This window comes from Perissodus microlepis, chromosome 6, assembly GCF_051167445.1.
Source record: "Perissodus microlepis isolate ML-2025 ecotype Zambia chromosome 6, ASM5116744v1, whole genome shotgun sequence".
Classification (NCBI taxonomy): domain Eukaryota; kingdom Metazoa; phylum Chordata; class Actinopteri; order Cichliformes; family Cichlidae; genus Perissodus; species Perissodus microlepis.
The window spans coordinates 18,825,338-18,845,916 of NC_140466.1; the positions used below are offsets into that span (position 1 = coordinate 18,825,338).

General features: G+C 41.0%; 1 protein-coding gene across 2 annotated transcripts in view; it reads left to right on the plus strand.

Moving 5' to 3' along the window:
• The window catches only part of zcchc7 (zinc finger, CCHC domain containing 7), a 50,943-nt gene that overhangs the window by 23,647 nt on the left and 6,717 nt on the right, over positions 1-20,579 (plus strand). For both annotated transcript variants that reach the window (XM_084931290.1, XM_084931291.1), the window contains exons 4-7: positions 5,563-5,612; positions 6,467-6,604; positions 6,692-6,862; positions 10,670-10,705. In XM_084931290.1, coding sequence (XP_084787416.1) covers positions 5,563-5,612; positions 6,467-6,604; positions 6,692-6,862; positions 10,670-10,705 — 395 coding nt within the window. The remainder of the gene's footprint in view (positions 1-5,562; positions 5,613-6,466; positions 6,605-6,691; positions 6,863-10,669; positions 10,706-20,579) is intronic.

The window sequence follows — 20,579 nt, forward strand, 5'->3', positions numbered from 1 at the left end:
AAACGTCTCATGTGGCGTACCCTCTTCTTCTGCGCTGCGAGACTGGAGAATTGGTGCCACCAGCTGTTTATCTAAAAATGTTAGTGGGTGGAAACATTTGCGCTACATTTGGATGGAAACCACCTCTCTAACAGAGAGATAAGTAGAGATTGGAAAAAAGGAATTTGAAGTAAGTAGTGTGGTTGTACAGCTGTTTATCTACTCCCTACGTGCCAAACATCTGCACACTAGGGTTTATGATAGTATGATTAAAATTTTCCAAAAGGCTACTGTCAGTCCAGCAACTGTGAATTGTTTATTTATTCGTGGAGAGGTTTGAATACATACAGTCGCTAGCTTTGCTAGCAACATGCAGCTAGCTTGGGTTTCAGGACAGCATGTTGGTTCAAAAATATGTCACAGTATGGAGCGAAGACATCGACTCTGATACTTTTCTTTCTGCGATGCTGGGTTTCCACAGCACTGTATCTGCTAGTCATAGTAATAAAAATCTCCGCCAATCTTCTGTTGTGTTTTACGGGCTTGGTCAGACTTTTCTCTCAAATTAAAGAGAGGAGTTAAAAATGTGGTGCTCTGTACATGTCTGTTGGACAGAAGGGAAGGCTGTAGGGCAAGGGTGATGTCACAAAGGAAACACTTTCTTGTACACACTCACACACACACACGCACACACTTAGAGCATGCACACTCCCACCCACCCTCACCATTGTCATGTATAGTGTTGCTAATCCAGCCCTGTCGCTTTGGTATCAAACATAACCTCCATTTTGGGGGGGGGCAAGACCTCTTACACATTCCCTTTGTGGGTGTGTGTGTGTGTGTGTGCGTGTGAGTGTGTGTCTGTGTGTGAGAGAGTGCCTGTGTGTGCGTGTGTATTAATGGGTCTGGTCAGCAGCTTGTATAATGGGCGGGCTGGCTTGGGATGCCTGTTTAAGTGTCGGGACAGGGAAAAAGACTGGGGTAAGGCAGATCCATTGAAGCCTTTGATGTTGCTGGGACAGAGGGGAGAACAGCTTGTATATGACACACACTCATGAATGCGCACACACACACGCGCACACACACACACACACACACACACACACACATTTTAGGAAACTGATAACTGGTTAGAATTGCAGTTGATTGTGTCGTTGATGTTCTCAGTGCTGTCCTTGGTTTACCAGACTTAAACCATCCTGTCTGGGCCTCATCCCGTGTGTGTGTGCGCATCACCCCAGGAGAGCTGGGTGTTCATGGTTCATTAGCCACATGTACACTTCCGTTCTGTTCTCACTGGTAGAAGAGACAGATTTAAAGCATTCACACACATACATCCCCCCCACCCCTTTTGTTTTGTTCTGCCGACTGATGAACAGGCACGCAGCCTCCTCCCCTCTCCTCCTCATCTTCTAGTAATCAGGGTACCTATGAGACAGACAGATAGCATCTGTTGCCTTCTCTCCCCTGATCAATCTCTCCCTCTGTTTCTCCCCCTCTTCCATGTCATTGTGTTGCATTTCCCGTGACGATGGAGTGATGAGATAATGTACGAGATGTCCTGCAGAATCTAAGTCTTTGGAACCCTCAGTAAACGCTGTCAGTGAGCTGCTTCAGAGAATCATAGCAGATGACTTGAGCACCACTTGGCGCTCTTAACATTAAACAACCATTTCTCTCTTTAGGATATTTGGGTTTAGACCACTAAGATGGCTGTAAGGAATGCTTTGCCATTAGATCTGCTCAAATTGAACAGTTGCAGTCAACATGGCGGAGGCCTCTCTTGAGTGCGTTCAGCTGCTCGGTGATGTCGCTGCCATCTGCTTTTTGAGCTCCAGACTCCTTCAGATCTGCTGGGCCACGATGGAACGAGGGTTTGGTATTGAACAGGGCCTCAAGGTTGATTAGCATATTTTCACCCTGTGTACAGCCCCCCCACCCACCCACCTCCTCCTTCTTCTTCTTCTTTCCTCTCCTCTCCAGCACCCCTCCACCCATGTGTTTGATTCCTCGGCCGTGACAAAGAGCTTCACCCTTTATTTGGTGTGTTGTGTTGGTGAGGTGGGGGCATCGAGTTGGGGGCGTCGGGCTGGGGTGTGTGGATGGGGGGTTAGATTAAGGGAAAGCTTCCTGCTCTTTATTTGGGGAGTCCCCCCGGGAGACGCTTTGGGAATGACTTTCGTTGAGTCACTAACGCCTGCTCACACACATGCACACACACACCACACACATGCACGCACCTTTCACCCCTGCCTTTTCCCCCCCATTGACTGCTGGATACCGGTGACACACATGCGCTCTTCATACAGAGGCCCCCCAGTATGCTCACACTTAGATCAGTACACCCCACCACCACCATCACACCCACCCTAAACTACTACAGTTTAATATAAGTTACTTCAAAGTGATGTGCATAGACAGAGACAATGTGATACAGCTTACACACATAATAAATGTAAATACTCAAAACCTGAAGTGAACATACAAAAGCAAACCAGAAGATTAAACAGTCATCTGTTGCTGTACTTTCCCCACCCCCAGCAGAGCTGAAATAGTTTTGTGGATTCATTGATTAACTGATAGAAACGCGAAATGGATAAATTAGAATAAAAATGGTATCTTCTAGCTTTTTCAGGATGAGCCTTTATTTAGTTTTTTACTTGATGTCTTAAAAACTGTTTTCTTCAGACAATTTAATATTAGGCATTACTTTGGGCTTTGTCATTGTATTTATAGTTAAAACAGCTAACCAATGAATAAAGTTACTATATGGGGAAAATGTTTTTGTCCCCTTCTTGATTTAAATGTTTCAGACCATTAAACAAATTTTATTATTGGACAAAGATAACCTGAGTAAAATAAAATGCGCTTTTTGGGGGAAAGGAGCTATCTAAACCTACCTGGCCTTATCATAAAAAGTAATTGCCCACTTGCCAAATCACAAATTAAATGTGATTAACCACACTTTTTGGAAAACTAGCCACGCTCAGGCCTGATCACTGCTAGATCTGTTGAATCAAAAAGTCATTTAAATAGAATCTGTCTGACAAAGTGAAATAGGCTAAAAGATGTTAAAAAGCAACACATTATGGCATGATCTAAACTTAAAAACATCTGAAAAACAAAGTCATTGGCATCGATCATTCTGGAAAGGGTTACAGAGCCATTTCTGAGGTTTTGGGAGAACCACAGAGCCATTATCCACAAATGGGGAGAACATGGAACAGCGGCGAACTTTCCCAGGGGTGTCCGGTGTTCCAAAATTACTCCAGTAACACATTAGCGACTCATCAAAAAGGTCACAAAAGAACCCAGAACAATATTTAAAGAACTACATGTTTCAGTTACCTCAGTTAAAGTCAAATTTCACAATTCAATAATCACAAAGAGACTAAGAAAAGATGGCATACACTTCATCAACATTTTGATGACCCCAACATTTTGAAGACTTTTGGGAAAGACTTTCTGCAGCTAAGCGGATGGCACAACATAGAAGAGCTAACTTGTAAGGCCAGGACTCCGCAATCTGTTCACACCTACAAGCCAGTGGACACTCTTTCAATGATGAGCATGTACACATCCTGGACAGGGAGGAACGCTGCGGGGAGACAAGGTGGCCGTTTACTTTAAAAGGAAAGACCATCTCTTAACTGAGAAGGAGGCCTACATCTTTCACCATCTTTCAGTGCTGTGATTGCAGCCATTACCCAACTCTGTGAATCATACTCATGGCTATTGATCAGTGTTCATTGATCAGTATTTGGTGATCTGTAGTCATGTAAATTACATATTAATGATCAAGAAACTGACCTCACAGCCCATTCTTTGTCAGTGGTGTTAGTTTCAGTCATTATGCAAATGTACCATTTATAAGGCTGGAGAAACCTGCAGTCAGCTGAGACTGAAGAAGTCACTTGGATGCCTAACAAAACGTTTCACCCTCTGAAAAGGCTACGTCCAGATGAACAGAATCAACTTTTTGGGAATCATCTATGATGGTGGATGATATCTGCGTAATTTAAGGAGAATAAAAAGCCCTAAAAAGGGAAACTGATACATTATCATTCAATTTTAGCAGGCGTGTCAGTTCAGTTAATTAACTTTCTGATTTGCTTCTGCCTGCTCCTTTCTCCATTTTCACCTGAGTTATTTCTTTTTCATCCTAAATTAACTTATTTCTATTCACTTTGCTATACACCTTATAGACATTTGACCACTGCATCATGAATATATAGCAAGAAGATGCAATACAACATCTGTCTGTTGGGGTCATTTTTCCTTTTAGAGATGATAGGTGTAAGGTAATACCAATATCTTTACAGGTCATTCTCCAAATTTATCAGCGATGGGAGGACCATCAGGTGAATTTGAGTCAAAATTTCAAGCTTACCTATGTGATGACATTAGGTTGCTTGCATTGGTTTTTTGTTTGCTTGTTTTTGTTTTTTTTTGGAGGTGAAGGTCGTGGCAGAAAGAAGCCCCATCCAAACAGCAGCCATTTTAATTTGTTTGACAGGGAAGAGAGGTGATAACCTCCCTCCGTAGCCGCTCACCCGGGGAGGAAAGGTGGGGGGGAAAGAGAGGTAGAAAACAACGAGAGAGAGAGAGCAAAAGCAAAGGAAGGGGAGGGCTGAGCAGAATAGCGATAAGGGGCTGGATAGAGTCAGTAAAAGAAAGAACAAACGAGAGTGGTGAAAAAGGAGTGTGGAATATTTGATTATGGCTCAAGGCTGTATATTTGTCTAAAAGCTAAAGACTGTCAACCAGCAAATCGCAGGGGTCGACGGATGGGTGTGGCTTTATGTGTGTGTGTGAAAACACGCCAGCTTGTGTGGGTCATTGCTTATCAGAACATAATTTATGCCGAATACACATGTCTGTGTGTTTCTGCGCGTATGTTTGTGTGTATGTTACGATTTCTGGATGTCAGTTACAGTTCTGTGGGCCTGAGGAGAATACAGCGGCCTCCCTCAGGGTGCTGTTAGTGCCACTCTCATACAGATGTGCTGGGCTGCGACTGTGTCAGTTTCTGTGTGTGTGTTTGTGTGTGCGTGTGTGCATGCATACCATTCTCTTACAGGAAACTAAAGTTATTCCTCAGGGTTTCCTACTGGGGTGGGATCTAGACACTAGAATCTATCAGTTCTTATCAAATATTTGTTCCAGTTGTTGTTTAATGTTACTGTGAGAAAAGATTTCAAAAAAGATATTTTCCTCTTGTTTTTCCTCACTCATTTGTCATATAAAGCCCCACGTTTGAATGCAGCTCTGATGTTCATCCATTGTAATTGCTTTTAGGCGCTCTTAAAAACCATGGCTCACGACTTGTGTGTGTGTGAACATGTTATGCTTGGTAACTACAATCCCTTTGTTATTCTAAAATTTACAAATTGTAATTGTTCACTTACTTTCTTGTATTAAAGTGCTCATTACCCAGTAGCTGATGAATTCATGCCAGGTTTTTTGTGTTGGTTTGTATTACATTCAGGAATAACTAATAAACCTTATAACAGAAAAATAAGAGCCTAGCATAGACTTCTCCTGTAAATTTGTTTTAAAATGCATTTTCTTCTTCTCTTCCAGATGCTGATGCAGAAGGTGAAACTTGGTTGGTTTCAGACAAAGACAAGGAGGTGGGTGGCAATGAGCAGCTTTTTAGTGCTTTCTGTTTGTTGCCGCTTTGTTTTTGGTTTCTATCAATCAAAATCAACTATAAATAAACATAAAAGCTAGTATTTGCATTACTCCTATAGTTTTAACTGTGTTATTTTATACTGAAATGATTATTAAGAGTTCTGGTAAAAAAAAATAAATCCTAATGCAAGTTCAACATGCTCCATATGTATTATTAGATAACAACAGGCCCCACCTGGTCATGAAACTGCCTGCTCAGTCTGTTGTCCAATTATGTTTGAGCATCTGGGGCACTATGTATGAAAGTGAAAACAGTTAAAGCAATACTTCTGTAAAATCCCTTCAGTCCCATCTTGATTGTTTAGTGTGAAATTCCCTGTGGTAGTGTACAGAGAAAAAAATTACACAAAATGTGTGTTCGACCAACAACTTAGCGACTCAGTCGTAGCAAAAGTATTGAAATGGCCTCAAACATTTAAGCACTGAAGCTGACAGAATATCCTAGTTAGCCTAGTGTTGGTGACCTATTGCTTAATTTTAATAAAATGCAGCCACACAAACAGCTGACTCCAAATATATATTTATTAAATGTAAACATCAGTAAGTTAGATCCAGTAGCATGAGTTTTTTTCCTCATAGCTGCCAAAAAATATTGAGTTCATCTTGTAAAACTATTGATGCAGCTGCTTTGTCCTTGTGTAATTAACACCAACAACTGACAGAAAAGTGAATGATGAGGCTATATCGACCAAGCACTAAACCCTGTGGCTATGTATCCTGTATGGCTACAGAGTTTCTTGATCCTTACACTAACACCGTGATGCCATTAATGCACTAAACTTGTGTTTTTCAGGCTCAAATCTATAACAAAAGAAAAGGTGTCACGATAGCAGTGCAGCGGGTGTCGAACAGATACTATACTGATAAGAACGTCAACTGCCGTAACTGCAACAATTTAGGACATCTCTCCAAGAACTGTCCTGACCCTAAAGTGAGTCCCGATCACCACATAGTGGCTCATATAGCACTTTTATAAATACATAAAGGTTCTAACCATGTTTTGTGTGTGTATGTGCAGAAGTTGCCGCCATGCTTTCTTTGTGGGACTCCAGGCCACCCAGCCCGTGACTGTCTCAAAAGGCACTGCAACAACTGTGGCCTGCCAGGGCATCTTTATGATTCCTGCAGTGAGAATTCATACTGGTGCAGACATTGTCATCGCTGCAACATGAAGGGACACTACTCTGACGTGAGTATTACACCCACTTTTATTTTACTTGAGAGTCAGACTTGCACTAGATGATCCAAACATTATACGCATTTCAGAGTGTTGAACATTATATTCCCAAATCATGGGAACTATGAGAATCCTTCATTTCTCTGTGAAGGTTTCCCATGACGATGGTGAATGTTGTTTCTGTTGGGCAATAACTCCTGGCATTGTTAGTTGTATAGCTGATATGTAGTTGAGGTGTTGGCTCTGTGCAGGTCAGTCAGGCTCTTCTAAACTAAAGTAATGTATTGCCCAGCTGAGACTGGAAAGGCCTTTCCCAAAAAGTATCACTTTGCTGTGACTTTAATATTTTCTTCCACTGAAAGTAAGAGACCACAGAGCTCGAACACACATACACTTATAGTTTTATCCAGAGAGCCAGTTTGACACAAAGAAGCTCAAACTGCATAACAGGACCAAGCTGAACACATGCATGTACACATGCTTAAAGCTGAGGGAGGCAACATGTTTTGGGGTAAAATGCATATATGAAGAATTACTGTACACACAACTTCACTTTGCTCTATGATAAAACATGGGAACTGCCACAGATTGATACTGCGGCTTGGGCTTTTAATAAAAATTACTGCTGAACATAGAAATCAAAACCGCCTTCATCACAATAAATGTGGTTTGTTTTTCACTTTTTCTTTCCACTATCATCCTTTTTTTCCACCTCTCACTCCCTCCTTCTTTCGCTTTCAGTAATAATGAGTGACCAGGGGTCAGCAAACGCTGCTGTTCACATTAATTGATACACTTCAGTAATTACAGCTTAGTTATGTCTCTGCCATGCTGCATATTCCAGCTATGGGCGCGTGTGTGTGTGTGTGTGCGTGTACGTGTACGTGTGTGTTGGCACTGAAGGGTGAATCTAATGACCATCAATGACAATTATCCCGCCGCAGTGTTCATTACCTTGCCCATTTACACTAATGCCACAGAATGGAAAACCCTGCAAGAAGTCAGTCTGTGTCTCTCCGCCTCACACCCCACTCTTTCTCTCCCTCTCTCTCACACTCTCTCTCTCTCTCTCTCTCTCTCACTGTCTCTCTCTCCTTCTCGCGCCCTGTCTCTCCGTCAGTCAGTCATGTACTGTGCTCTGTGTAATGGATGAGTAACCAGGTGAACACCAGAGGGAGAGTGTAGGCCAGGACGCACATAACCCAATTTTTTCTTTTTCTCTTGCTCTCTTTCTGTCTCTCTTTCTCTCAATCTCTAAACCCATCGCTTTCAGTTCTTCATCCAGATCTTCAAATTGATCTCATTCTACTCTTTTGCATATTGTTTTCCAACAGCAAACAAAGGTGCAAAGTTGTGTGGTATTGTAATTACCTTTTTCTTGGAACGTATCACTTTTTTTCTCCTCTTTTCCTTACACTCACAAATTATACTGTATGTATTAGTGTCTGTGTTTGAGAGAGAAAGAGAGTCAGGTCTCAGTCCCCTGGGCCTTTCTGTGTCTCTCATTAAAGACAGACGGTTGATGGAGCGCGAGTGTGTCGCTCGCCTCGCCTGTCGCCCTCGACAACAACACACTACCCTGGCGGTCTGGAGGGAGAGAGCAAACGGGGGGGGGGGTTTGAAGAAAAGAAAAGAGCTAGATGAGAGGTGGAGGAAGATGCAGCTGTTGAAATTCATATTTGTTCTTGTATGTATTCAAATCAGAACAGATCACATTAAGCCAGAAAAAGTACCTACTGTTCTCACAGGCTGCTGTTTCAAGGTCGGGATTTGAACCCACACTTGAGGTCAAATTAGTGACTTTTTAGTGGGATTGTAATTCATATATTTTACAAAATTTGTCGAGGAACTTTGGTGTGACTGAACAGTGCTGTTTGCACAGAACAGGCTTGAATTTGTCTCCCTCATTCTGTCTCACACACTCTCTTGACTCAGTAGGTATGTAAGTAGATAAATCTTGTTGCCTGCGGCATTTTCAATTTCCCAGTGGGAAGTGGTGGCGGTTTGGAAAGGATGTTGGAACGCTTAAGGAACAGCGTGGAGAAGCCCCGGAGATAATGCTTTAGCCACACTGGGACAAAACGACTGACTGCTTTACTTACCGACTGACTGCAGAGAGACACATGGATAGAAAATAGTTACTGAGAAATCAAGGTGATCAGAATCTAGAGAGAGATGCAAGAAGAGACTTATGGTCTTAGACGGGCAAGCAAATGACTCCGTGGCTTGCCAGGAGTTTCCATTCAGCCTCTGAATCGTCTTTCTTGTCTTTTCTCTCACCAGTTAGACTTTCATACCTCTCCCTTGTGTTTTAAAAATCTGATGTTGATGTTTTCAAAATGTTTTGTCCTGATTTTGTGTGTACTGTCAGAGTCTAAGTAAACTGGTATAAATACAGTTTGGTCCACAGGTTTTTGGACAGTTTATCTGTATTTTTGCCTCTCTACACCAACACAGTGGATTTTAAAAAATCAATATGTGACTGAAGTGTGAACTGCATTTATTCATAGTCCCAAATATTCAGTGGCTCAAAAATAATTGGACAATTGAGTGATAAACAAATTTAGGAATATGGAGTTGATTCCAAATGTTGAGCTTTCGTAGCTGTTAACTGGATACCTGAGGTCCAAGGTGTTGTCAGTGCAAGTGAAGAAGGCAATCATTACGCACATACTTTAGGAGTGGTCAGGTCTACAACCTGGTTCAGTCTTGAAAAGAAGTAATAGATTAGACACAAGAGACACCTTTATGAATGGAAATAACAAAGGGTTTTCAACAAGGTGCAAACCATTGATTCCACTCAAGAACAGGGAGGTCACAAAACATCTAAAAGAGCCTGCACAGTGCTTTAAAAAACCCTCTTTGAACAGATGAAACCAAGATTAACTTGTACTAGAATGATGGAAATAGAGAAATATTGAGAAGAAGAGAAGCAGTTCATGGTCTGAAGCATACCACACCATCTGCCAAACATATTGGAGGAAGCGTATTGGATGACGTGGGCATGTATGGTTGCCAGTGGAACTGGGTCACTGGTGTTTATAGATGAAGCGACTGCAGATAGAAGTAGCAGCATGAACTCTGAGGTGTACAGGGCTGTGCTGTCTGCTCAGCTTCAGCGTAATGCTGCAAAACAGGTTGGACAGCAAATGGATAATGACCCGAAGGATAATGCAGACATTAACTAACAATAATATTCTTCAATGGCCAAGTCAGTCACCTGATCTTAGTTCAGTTGAGCATGCTTTTTACTTACTTGATTCATTGAATTTAATTTCAGTTCAGGTTTATTTATATAGCACCAAAGCACAATAACAGTTGCCCCAGTACACGTTTACTGTAAGGTGAAAACTCTGTTGGAGTTAGGGAGATAAGTAGGCAACAGAGGGAAAGAAAAACTCCATTTTAACAGGAAAAAAATGACCAGTTGCGTAGTGAGGGAAAGCGAACTGAAAAAAGAGAGCGTAGGGAGGCAGGACTGAAGACAGACCTGCAGATTTTAAAAGCACAGACTGCAAAAATAAGGTCTCCATCTATGTATTAACTACTATAAAACTATTCTCTTATTTTTTATTATGCCAGTTTGTCCAATTACTTTTGAGCTTTTCAAAATGGGGATTATATATATATATATATATACTTTGTTGAATACTTCATTAAAAACCCTTGAATTAAAGCTGAAATTCTGCACTACAATCACATATTGATTGTTTGATTTAAAGTTCATTGTGGTGGAGTATAAAAAAAGTGTTGTTGTTTTTTACAAAGCTTTGTAAAAGGTATTTAATGACACGGTGTGTGTGTGTTTTCCTTTTTCAGGCTTGTCCAGAAATCTGGAGACAGTATCACCTGACAGTGAGTATCTTTTCACAGAACAACTCTGTATCATAGCAGTATTCTTCACACTCCTTCCATTTCTCCAGTTTATATGTCTTGCCTTTGTTATTAGTTCTTTTTTTGTGAAAGGAGGCTAACACTGTATCAGGTTCAGTCCTGAAAAATGAGAAAGGTCCCGCTTCTTTTTAGAAACGATGCCAAAGTCGAACAGACTGTGTGCAGGAGAAAGGAGAAAAGTGTAGGTCAAGTATACCTTTTAGATCAAGGGTTCAGATGGTGTTCAGTAGTTTCCTCTGCTCGCACTCGAATCTTGAGCTCATAGATAAAAGTTCTGAGATTTGAAACTTAGTGGAACCCACACTTGAAAGTGGAAACTTTTGTAAATGTGCATATTTGATTCATTACTTTACTGAAAATATTAAATATGTAACTAATCGTACAAACAATTTTTGTATTATTATATTCATGATAAATTATTTAGCAAAACAAAGGAGGTAAAAGGAGGTGACCTGAGAACAGCAAAACGAGTGGTTTTAAGTGGAAAGTCCCAAAATGTATTAAGCTTGGGAAATTGTGAAAAGCACTCACTTTGTGTGGGTTTAGTTTGCACCACGTTTATGTAGGATTTCTGCTCAGAGTCTTAGTTAAAGCCAAGAAAGATAAAAAAGAAAAATGATGGTAGTGAGGAGTGATAAAGTCAAATCTAAATAGACATCTTACCTTCTGAAATTTGTCTTAAAAAAATACATAAAGCAACATTGTAGTGGAACATATCAATTAATAGCTCATTAAAAAGTATTTTTCAGTGGAAAATACTAACAAAAATAAATGTACTAAATTGTAAAACTTTGCACTAGCACTAAGCCGGAGTCTCACCACTGCTGAATTAGAGTAATTGATCTTCTTGTTACATTTATTTTTGAATCGTCAATCAACGAGGTGTTTCCATGAGTTTCATAGAGGCAAAGGTGTCATGTGATTAGTCAATAAGTTAGTTGTGACTGGTATTGACTTTGCCCTGTAGCAGGTAAGTGAAGCGTGGGGGTACAAAATATAGTAAAATATTAAAGAAGTATTAAAAGTTATGGGAAACTTGTCCTCCTCCTTTTCTTTCATCAAGTGCTCATGTGACATTAGTGTGTGTGTGTGTGTCTGTGTGAGACAGAAACAATGTGTCAAAGAGTGGAAAACTGTTTGACAGTCACATGGGCCATATGTCAGTGGGGAGGCATTTGCTTATTTATATCTGTGTGTGTTTATCCAAAATCTCAAAAGATAACTAGTTTTCTTGGCTTCTTACTTCCGTGTGTGTGTGTGTGTGTGTGTGTGTGTGTGTGTGTATGTTTGTGTGTGTGTGTGCATCTGAGCGAGGGGGTGATATAGACCTCAGCCTAAGAGAAAAGAGCAGCTTGTTTGTCAATTAAAAGACGTGATAAAGCATGAAATGGGCTGCCAACACCACGTGGGACGAGGGAGTGAGAGAGGGGGAAGAAGAGTGTGTGTTTGCATATATCTTGGCATGCACTGTGTGTGTGTTAGGGGAGGTCTGTCACTCTCCTCTATGGAGATTAATTAGCAGGGGCTGTCTAATGAAAAGGCAGCATCGTTAGCGCTAGGGTAGCACGGCGGGAGAGATGGAAAGAGGAGGAGGAGGAAGAGGGAGGAGGGAGCGGGACAGAGAAGTTCCAGGGGAGACGCTGGCAGAGAAGATGGGAGTTGAGTTTAATTGTTGCTCCTGTGTTTGGCGGATGAGCCTCTATGATTTACAGTGGAGTTTCACTTTGAACCACAGACGAAACGAGAACATGCTGACGAAAGTCTCCGGTCGCCTTGCGGGATGATGAAACCATTTTGTTTTTTTGTTCTCCGCTGCACTTCCGCATGTGCGTTTGTGTGTGCAATGGTGTGCTTTAACGGGTGGAGGATTGTGACCCAGGTCTAATTGAAGTATTTAAGCCATTTAAGCACTGGGAGCAGAAGGTCGTTACAGATCCAAACTGGCATGGGGGTTAGGGGCCTGCGCAGACACAAACACAGTCTCACACATACAAACACACCCACACACATGCATACACAGAGCTCCTTCTGTTTAAGACAGCCTCATTTTATTCATGATGCTGCTTATGACCCTGAACTCCCCAATGTGAGAAGGTGTGTGTGTGTGTGTGTGTGTGTGTGTTCGCTTTGGGAGATGTGACTCTGTCACCTTCCGCTGGGCTCAGCCAGGTGTGAAAAGGCATTCTGTCAGACCTCCCTGCTACTGGGTCCATTTATCCTTCGCTGTGTGTGCGTGCGTGCTTGTGTGTGTGTTGGGTCCGTTTATCTTCCATGAGTGTATCTGTTGTCTGCCTGCACCTGGCCCTCAACTAACAAACTCCTCCAAACCACACAGTATAGACCACAAAGCCCTGGGGTATTTACCGAGAAAGTACGATACTGACACACATGGACACACACAAACACACACACACACTCCTCCTACAAATATATAGAGCAGCAAATGGGGTAAAAAGATATCCACAACATTTTCATTGTGTCTGTGTCATACAGATTTGAGCACTGTTTTTTTTTTTTTTAACACAACTGTAGCACTTGTAGAAAATGTAACTGTTTCCGTTTTAAAGAACGGAGTTTACTTCGGCTGTTCAGTCTATCTTTCTTTTTCACTCTCCTACGCAAACACCACTTCACCCGCCCACCCACAGACGCCCTGTTTTTTTCTTCTTCTCCTTTCTTTTCCATTGAAGCTTACAGTGTGGGGTCACTCCTTTTCCTGCAGACCCATGTCACTACCCCCATGTATGTTATTATGTTCTTATGATTTCCACCTAATACTCTACATACTAAATATAACAAAAAACCTCCCAAAATACTGGTATTATCTGGCTGAGGTCGGCCGGTGCAAAGTTCTGCCATCAACATATGTTTTGTTTTCCAGAAGGCCCTGCCGCCAACATGACTTATTTGAACTCTTCTTTCGGTCTGTTGGTCATATGATTTCTGTTACGTGGGCATGCCTACAACTACACCTGCACTCAAGTTGCTACACAAATGACTTTTCATTTATACAAATTGCCTTTGGCCACTTCTGCATTGAGGTCAGACTGTGGAAAGTGTGACTAATAATTATTTTCATTTATATTACTGATAAATCTCTGTGATTTTATAGATTAATAAATATTTTTGCCACTGGTGATATGTCAGATTTATAGTGTTTATATGATTGAAATAAAATAGAATGGCACACATTGGTGAATTATTACATATACACCACATAATCAGCTTTAAAGACCAGTTAAATATCTAATGGGCCAATTGAACAGTCTTTTTGACAAGAGGCTAAAAGAACTATATTTCTATTTCATATCTAACTACAGGCAAGACAAAAAAGAGGAGGATGAGAGGACAGAGAAGGACAGGGTGGAAAGACTGAAGTCATGTAGGGAGCAGTAGGAAAGCACGATTAAGGGGGGGATGGATGGCTGGAGGGATGATTGGATGGGGAGCGAGGTTTAGTGACCCGCTATCTGTATTCTGGCTGCTTTAATTCATGTAAATATCATGCATAAATGTGTGCATGCATACACACAACAAACATACAACTCCCAGTCACTTTTTTTTCTTGCTGCCCAGACCCTGCTCTGTTGCATTAAGACCAGAGTGCCACCCTCTGGTAGAAAGTGAAGGCTCCCTTGCCTTTAACCAATGAGTGTATGTGAAGTGGGAATTATCTTTCTTTTAACTTTTGAGACTCTGAACAAGGGTTAAAGCTCAAGCAAACTTCCTGAATGCTTGTTTTTTCTTTAATAGAGATCAAGTGTCTCTACTAAAGAAAAAGAAGAAGTAGTTTCAATGTGTTTCACCTTTATAGCAGAAATGTATGTATGAACAAGGGTGAGGGAGGAAGGCAGAGGCAGTTGGAGAGGGTGGGGGAGAGTTATTGGTAGAACTGCTGGAAGGCGGGTGGGGGTTAATGGTGAGTGCATTAAACGGTGAAGGAGACAAGAGAGTGAGCAGAGAGAGTGAATCAGTGCGCCCAGCAGCTGATTGGTGCAGGTATATCGGTGTGTGAGCATTGATTGGCCTCTCTTTAGATAGTAATGGTGACACCTGTACATCGGTGTTTATTGATCAGCAGCTCTGCTGAGTGTGTGCGTGCGTGCGTGTGTATGTGTGTGCTGAGCAGATCTTGCGATCGTGTCAGGGTGTGAGAATTGATCTTTTCCTGTGGGACAGGTGTGTAAATGTGTTGGGGTTGCCCGTGAAAAAGCGCTCCGTGACCTTCCTAGTCGACTCCAAAATGAAGCCGTTTTAACTCCCCCTCTCTTTCTCACCTGACTGCCTTTCTTTCCCCTTTCATTTAGCATGTTGTACCCTTTTATACATTTTTGTCTGTCCGTCTTTCTTCAGAAGGTATGCTCAGTTCACACATGTCTTTGTTAGCGCAAGGTTAGGACATTTTGCCCCTTAAATCCTCTTATTTCTATAGGAAAAAATGTCTCGTTAAGACAGTCGACTTTTCCAAGGTACAAAATATTTCAGGAATCCTCATTTTCTTTTCTTTGTCTGTTTTAAGTTGAGCAGAATGAATAGCTGAAGAAAAAGCTTTACTCCAAAGAGGGTCTCCCTCAGATTAATTGTGAAAAAAGACAGTTTTTTAAAAAAAAATTCTTTAATAAATGTTACATCACAGGTAACCCTAAAATCCCTCCGCTGTTGTGTAAAATAGACCTCAGTAGTGGTCTGATGTTTTGGCTGGTTTCTGTGGGGTTTATGACTTTGGTTTATATGACCGTTTAGAAATAAATATATTTACTGGATATTTAGAGGTAAATGGTAGATAATGTGTGTAATCTGATTTTTAAGAATGAATGGACAGAAAAGAAACATGGCTGCACTTTAGCTGTTATTCTGGTTTGAATTTATAAACATTTGTATTATTTCAGTGCAATATCATAAATGTTTTATTGCAGTAATATTAAATACAATGAAGAATGATCAAATCCTGGTGTTATTTTACAGTGAACACATGTAGATATTGTATTTGATTTTGTACGGAGTTAAATTGCTGTCTGCGTTCACACAATTATTAAGTGGTATTGTTTGCTGACCTCTCTCTGTGATTGGCACACGATCTTCACCTAAATGTTTTAGTGCTCTGAGTGTCCAAATGAGACAGATTAAGCAAAAGCATTAAGAGAAGATTGTCCTGATGCCCACACCAGCTGCGTTAAAGACAAATGAACAACTCTCCTATTGAAGTCCTACTTCTGCGCTGAGATCAGCCTTGGGCTTTTCTATACACTGTGTGAAGATAGAGCGCCATTCAGTGGTCAAACAGGCAACTGCACTCCCATACGGATGCAGGAGAGGGATTTTAAGCCAGATCTTTTCAGGAGGTTATTTTAACATCAAAAGTATTTTTACCCAGCATAACAGAACATGTATGGACTTGTGTGTTTAATTTCACAAGTAGTCTACACACATTAAACATCTCTGAGCTTAAAAATCAGACACTTAGGAAACAGTAAGACATTATATGAAAGTTACAGCATACTCAGCCAAAGGTGCTGCTGTTAAAAGTCTAATTAAACCAGTGTAGGCTGTAAGTTTGCATAGAGAAATGGTTTTATATGAATGAACACTTAACCGTCACTCAGACAAAACTTAATTAAAATCGCACTCTTTCCCGCAGTAATAATATACCAACATTAAGTCTTCTCACAGGTTTAAGTTTGATCTTCATTCCACTTTTTGGTCTGTCCTTTCTTCTGTTTGGCTGACTGCTCTTTTTTTTTTTTTTCTTACAAGAATGTCCTCAATTCAAAGTGTGCTCTGTAAAAATCCTTTAAATCCACATCTATTCAGTGAGCTGTTTTTGCTGTCTCATCATTGTACAGTACAGACTGTCCAGTCTTCTCACCTCGCTGTGTCAAAAGGGCCTCAACTCTTTATTCTCCCTCAGACTGAAGCGCTAACAGCACCGGAGGAAGGGGAAGGTGTTTGTGAAAGGAAATGGCTTTTGTGTGTCTTCAGTAGTCAGACGGATAGCACAGTTCATAAAGCAGCACAGGGCACCTTATAACAATCTAACTTCAGATGATTTATTTTAATTTCAGTTTCTCACGTCATCAGCATATTGTCATTTATAATAATCAGTTGTTTCGATTGTTTCAGTCATTATTAAGGAATCATGTTAGAATTTATTGGTACGGGCTTTTTAAGAGTCCCAGTTTCTGTTTTATGTCATGTTAAACTGATTGTATTTGAATCGCATGTTGCTGATCAAAGAAACAAGTATTTTAAAAACAAGATCCTATACTCGGATTTTTCTAAAATCATCAGATTTCTGAAAGGAAAAAGACAAATTAATTATTAAGCAACATTTAGTTGTATGACAAATCATCACCTTGTACCAAACTTGCAAGAACAAAGAGTGTTTAACCCTCAATGGCATTATGTTGTTTGTTATTACACTGTTATTACATTGTCACTTAAATTTTTACATAATTGCTTGAAATTAATAAATATATATATTAATTTAGATTAACAACGCTGAAAGCAACAACCCTTTCAGGAACCAAATTCATATGTACCAGCCACTACAAAGACTAATATCATTTTTATAAATATTTAAATTGAAATAACTTTATCAAATATGTGAAGAACTGTATTTGGTTGTTTGAAGCCAAATTTTGATCAAATTTATTTAGTAAAACTGCATTTTTTTTAGTTCATTCCCTCATGGCGACATTATGCAGACAAACTAGTTTTGCTTGTTTGGGGGTTTTAGGTGCTTCCCTTCCCAAAATACTTTGTTCAAACTACAAACAAAGGCTTAGAGGTCCTCATCAAAGCTTGCACACACTTTGCTATCCTCAGTAAGAAGACCAGGGACTCTGTATTTTGGAGTTTATTAGTATTTGGTAGAAGTGTCTTTAGATAATCTACTGGATGCACATGCAGGACCATAGGAATGTAAACAAATGCACATGTTCACGCACACACTCACACACAGGTGCAGTGTTATCAGAGGTCTTGCAGGCTTGCAGGTCATTGTGAATTTCCGCTTAGCTGGATGGTGTCGATTTGTGTGTGTGTGTGTGTGTGTGTGTGTGTGTGTGTGTGTGTGTAGCTGGCTGAGAATGTAAAATTAGGATTTGAAATACTGACCAGAGCATAAAAGACGCAGTCCATCTGTATGTAGTATATCTAAATCCGTGTCTCTCATGTCCATATGTGTTGTCTATGGGTCCTATATTTAATGAAAACACAGCCTCACGCTGGCCACGACAGAAAAGAAGCCTCTCTACTCAGCAGTGAGCACTAAGAAAAGAAATCGTACAACTTGGTTTTGAATAGATTAGCTTGTATCCCCTGTTCCGCCTTCCACGGTGTGACCAGATTACCGCCACTTGCTGCCCCTAAAGGGGGGGTTTCTCCAGAGGTGGCAACCCACCGCCTCCCAGCTCTGCATCACATTATCGTTACATTCCAGGAGCATTTTTTTTTTCCTCTCTAAAGAAAAAAATCCGGACTCATACTGATTGTCTACAAACTGATTGACCAACTGACAGGAAGAGATAGGAAGAGCCTCTGGGAATTGCACTGTGTGAGTGTGAGTCCTCACCGGGTGCGGGGTTAGGGTTTCGGTCTTTGTGAACTGGGAGACACAAAGAGGGCAGGAATCACATCTGGTTATTTGGAGGATCCACTTCCTCCTCCTCATTCATGGCCTACCTAACTGCAAACATGCCCACCTCCACCTTCAGCAGTCTCCCTAAGCAGATGGATTTTTGTCATTCCTGTTGATGAGTGACAGTAAACACGGTTTATATGCATTTTTTTTTAAATTATTCCATAACAAAAGGAGGATTAATGGTTAGGTCTGCAGTTCATTCATTGCATCCTGTCTGGGAAGATGTACACCTTACAGCCATTTCATCTCTCTGATTCACAACAGTCTAATTAATCCTCCCTGTTAACCTAATATGTACATAGTGGTATGTTGCGCGCACACACACACACACACACACACACCACAAGGCTCTGTTTGTTTTGGTATGAGCCCAGTAGTCTTGTGTTGTGAGGCTGCTCTCTATGATAAAGCATGCAGAGTTGGTCCCCTGTGGGTCCAGTAACATATGCAAACCTCTCCCTATTGCTGCAATAACATATGCAAAACAGCGCTGCTGGCCCCGGCCCCTACGCTCCCACCACCCGTTACTGTTCAGATCCCGCCCCCCTCTCCTCTTACACACACACAAGCCTGTTTGCTTCTCGGATTTTGTTTGATAACTGTGTGTATGTCTCAGTGTGTGTGTGTGTGTGTGTGTGTTCCTTCAGATTTTAGTCTGTAACAGTCTGAGCTTTGTGTTGGCCGAAGGATTATCACAGCTTTGCCACCAGCAGCTAAGGCAAGGAGCAGAGGCGAGCAGGGCTTAGAGAGACACGGTGTATGTGTTGGGACAACTGTGGGAAAACACATTTGTGTGTGTGACAGGGAGAGAGTGCTCATGTATCTGTGCGTGCATGCATGAGAGGCCACGGATGGTTGGTTGTCTATGTCCACACAGTGGAGCCCTCAGGACCTTCTCAAATACCCTCGTACAAACTAACACACACACAAAAACTAAACCAACGCGTCATTCCTCTTCCCAGTTTCAGTCCTATTTATTTTAGGTCAGGCTGGCTTTATGCTTTATGTGTGTGATCAGAAGCTCTTTAGGTATCAAGGGAGTCTCTCCTGTTGTGTCTGATGCTGAAAGTCTCTTCTAATGCTTGTAAGCAAGTTTATGAAGAGACATGGACATTCTCAGGGTCTTTCGGGAAATATTTAGGTAAAGCAGATATTTTTTGCTCATGTGCAGGGTTTCTTGTTTAAAGTCTGTATAACATTAGTGAGGTTTTCAAATGTTAAAATGGTAACAAGTTCTTCTGGCAGTGGAGACTCAGATGGATGAGTTGAGTAATGGGACAAACACACACACACACACACACACACACTTGATAAAGGAGCTCAGAAGGCAGAGCAGGGCATCTGCCGATTGGAAGGTTTGTGGTTCAATCCCTGTCTTCTCCAGTCTTCATGCCATTGTGTCCTTGGGCAAGACACTGAACCCCGAGTTGCTGTCTGTAAAATGACACTCGAGTGTAAATGTTTGCGATTGTTAGATAGAAAGCACTTAGCTGCAGAAAAAAGCTTGTGCGAATGTGGTATGTTGTATAAAGCACTTTGAGTGCTTGGATGGAGTAGAAAATGCACTATATAAGAACCAGTGTATTTTCTATTTAAAAACAAAAAGATGATTTCCTGCAGTATGTGCCTATTTACCTAGAGAACTGGGTCACTCTAACTTTTTTGACTGCTAAAAAATATAAAAGGAAGAAAAAAAATCACTCTGTAGGTGAACGAAAATGCATAAATACTGAAAAAATCAGACTTTGCATCAGCAAAGATTCCATTTTCTAATGAAATCTTTTCTAATTAGCTACATAGTTTCTTTTCTTTTTTTGAGGTTGCATGAAAATACCTTACTGTGAGTACTGATCACTGTGCATCACAGCCAACGGTCCCAATCTTTAATTCAGGTGTTTTCAGTCCCATTACCACAGATGTATAAAATCAAGCACCTAGCTGTGTAATCAGCCTTTATAAACACTTTTGTAAGAATGGGTCTTTCTAAAGAGCTCACTGACTTTGCGTTTTGTCCTGTGATTGGATGCCACCACTGCAGCAGGTTAGTCTGTTACATTCATTCCCTCCTACATGTTTCCCAATTAGCTATAAGTCATATTTTTGAAAGTGTTTAGGAATCTCTGAAATGATCTGGCTGAACATGCAAAGTTACAGAACAGTATCAGCAAGTGCCGAGGCGAATAGTGTGTAAAA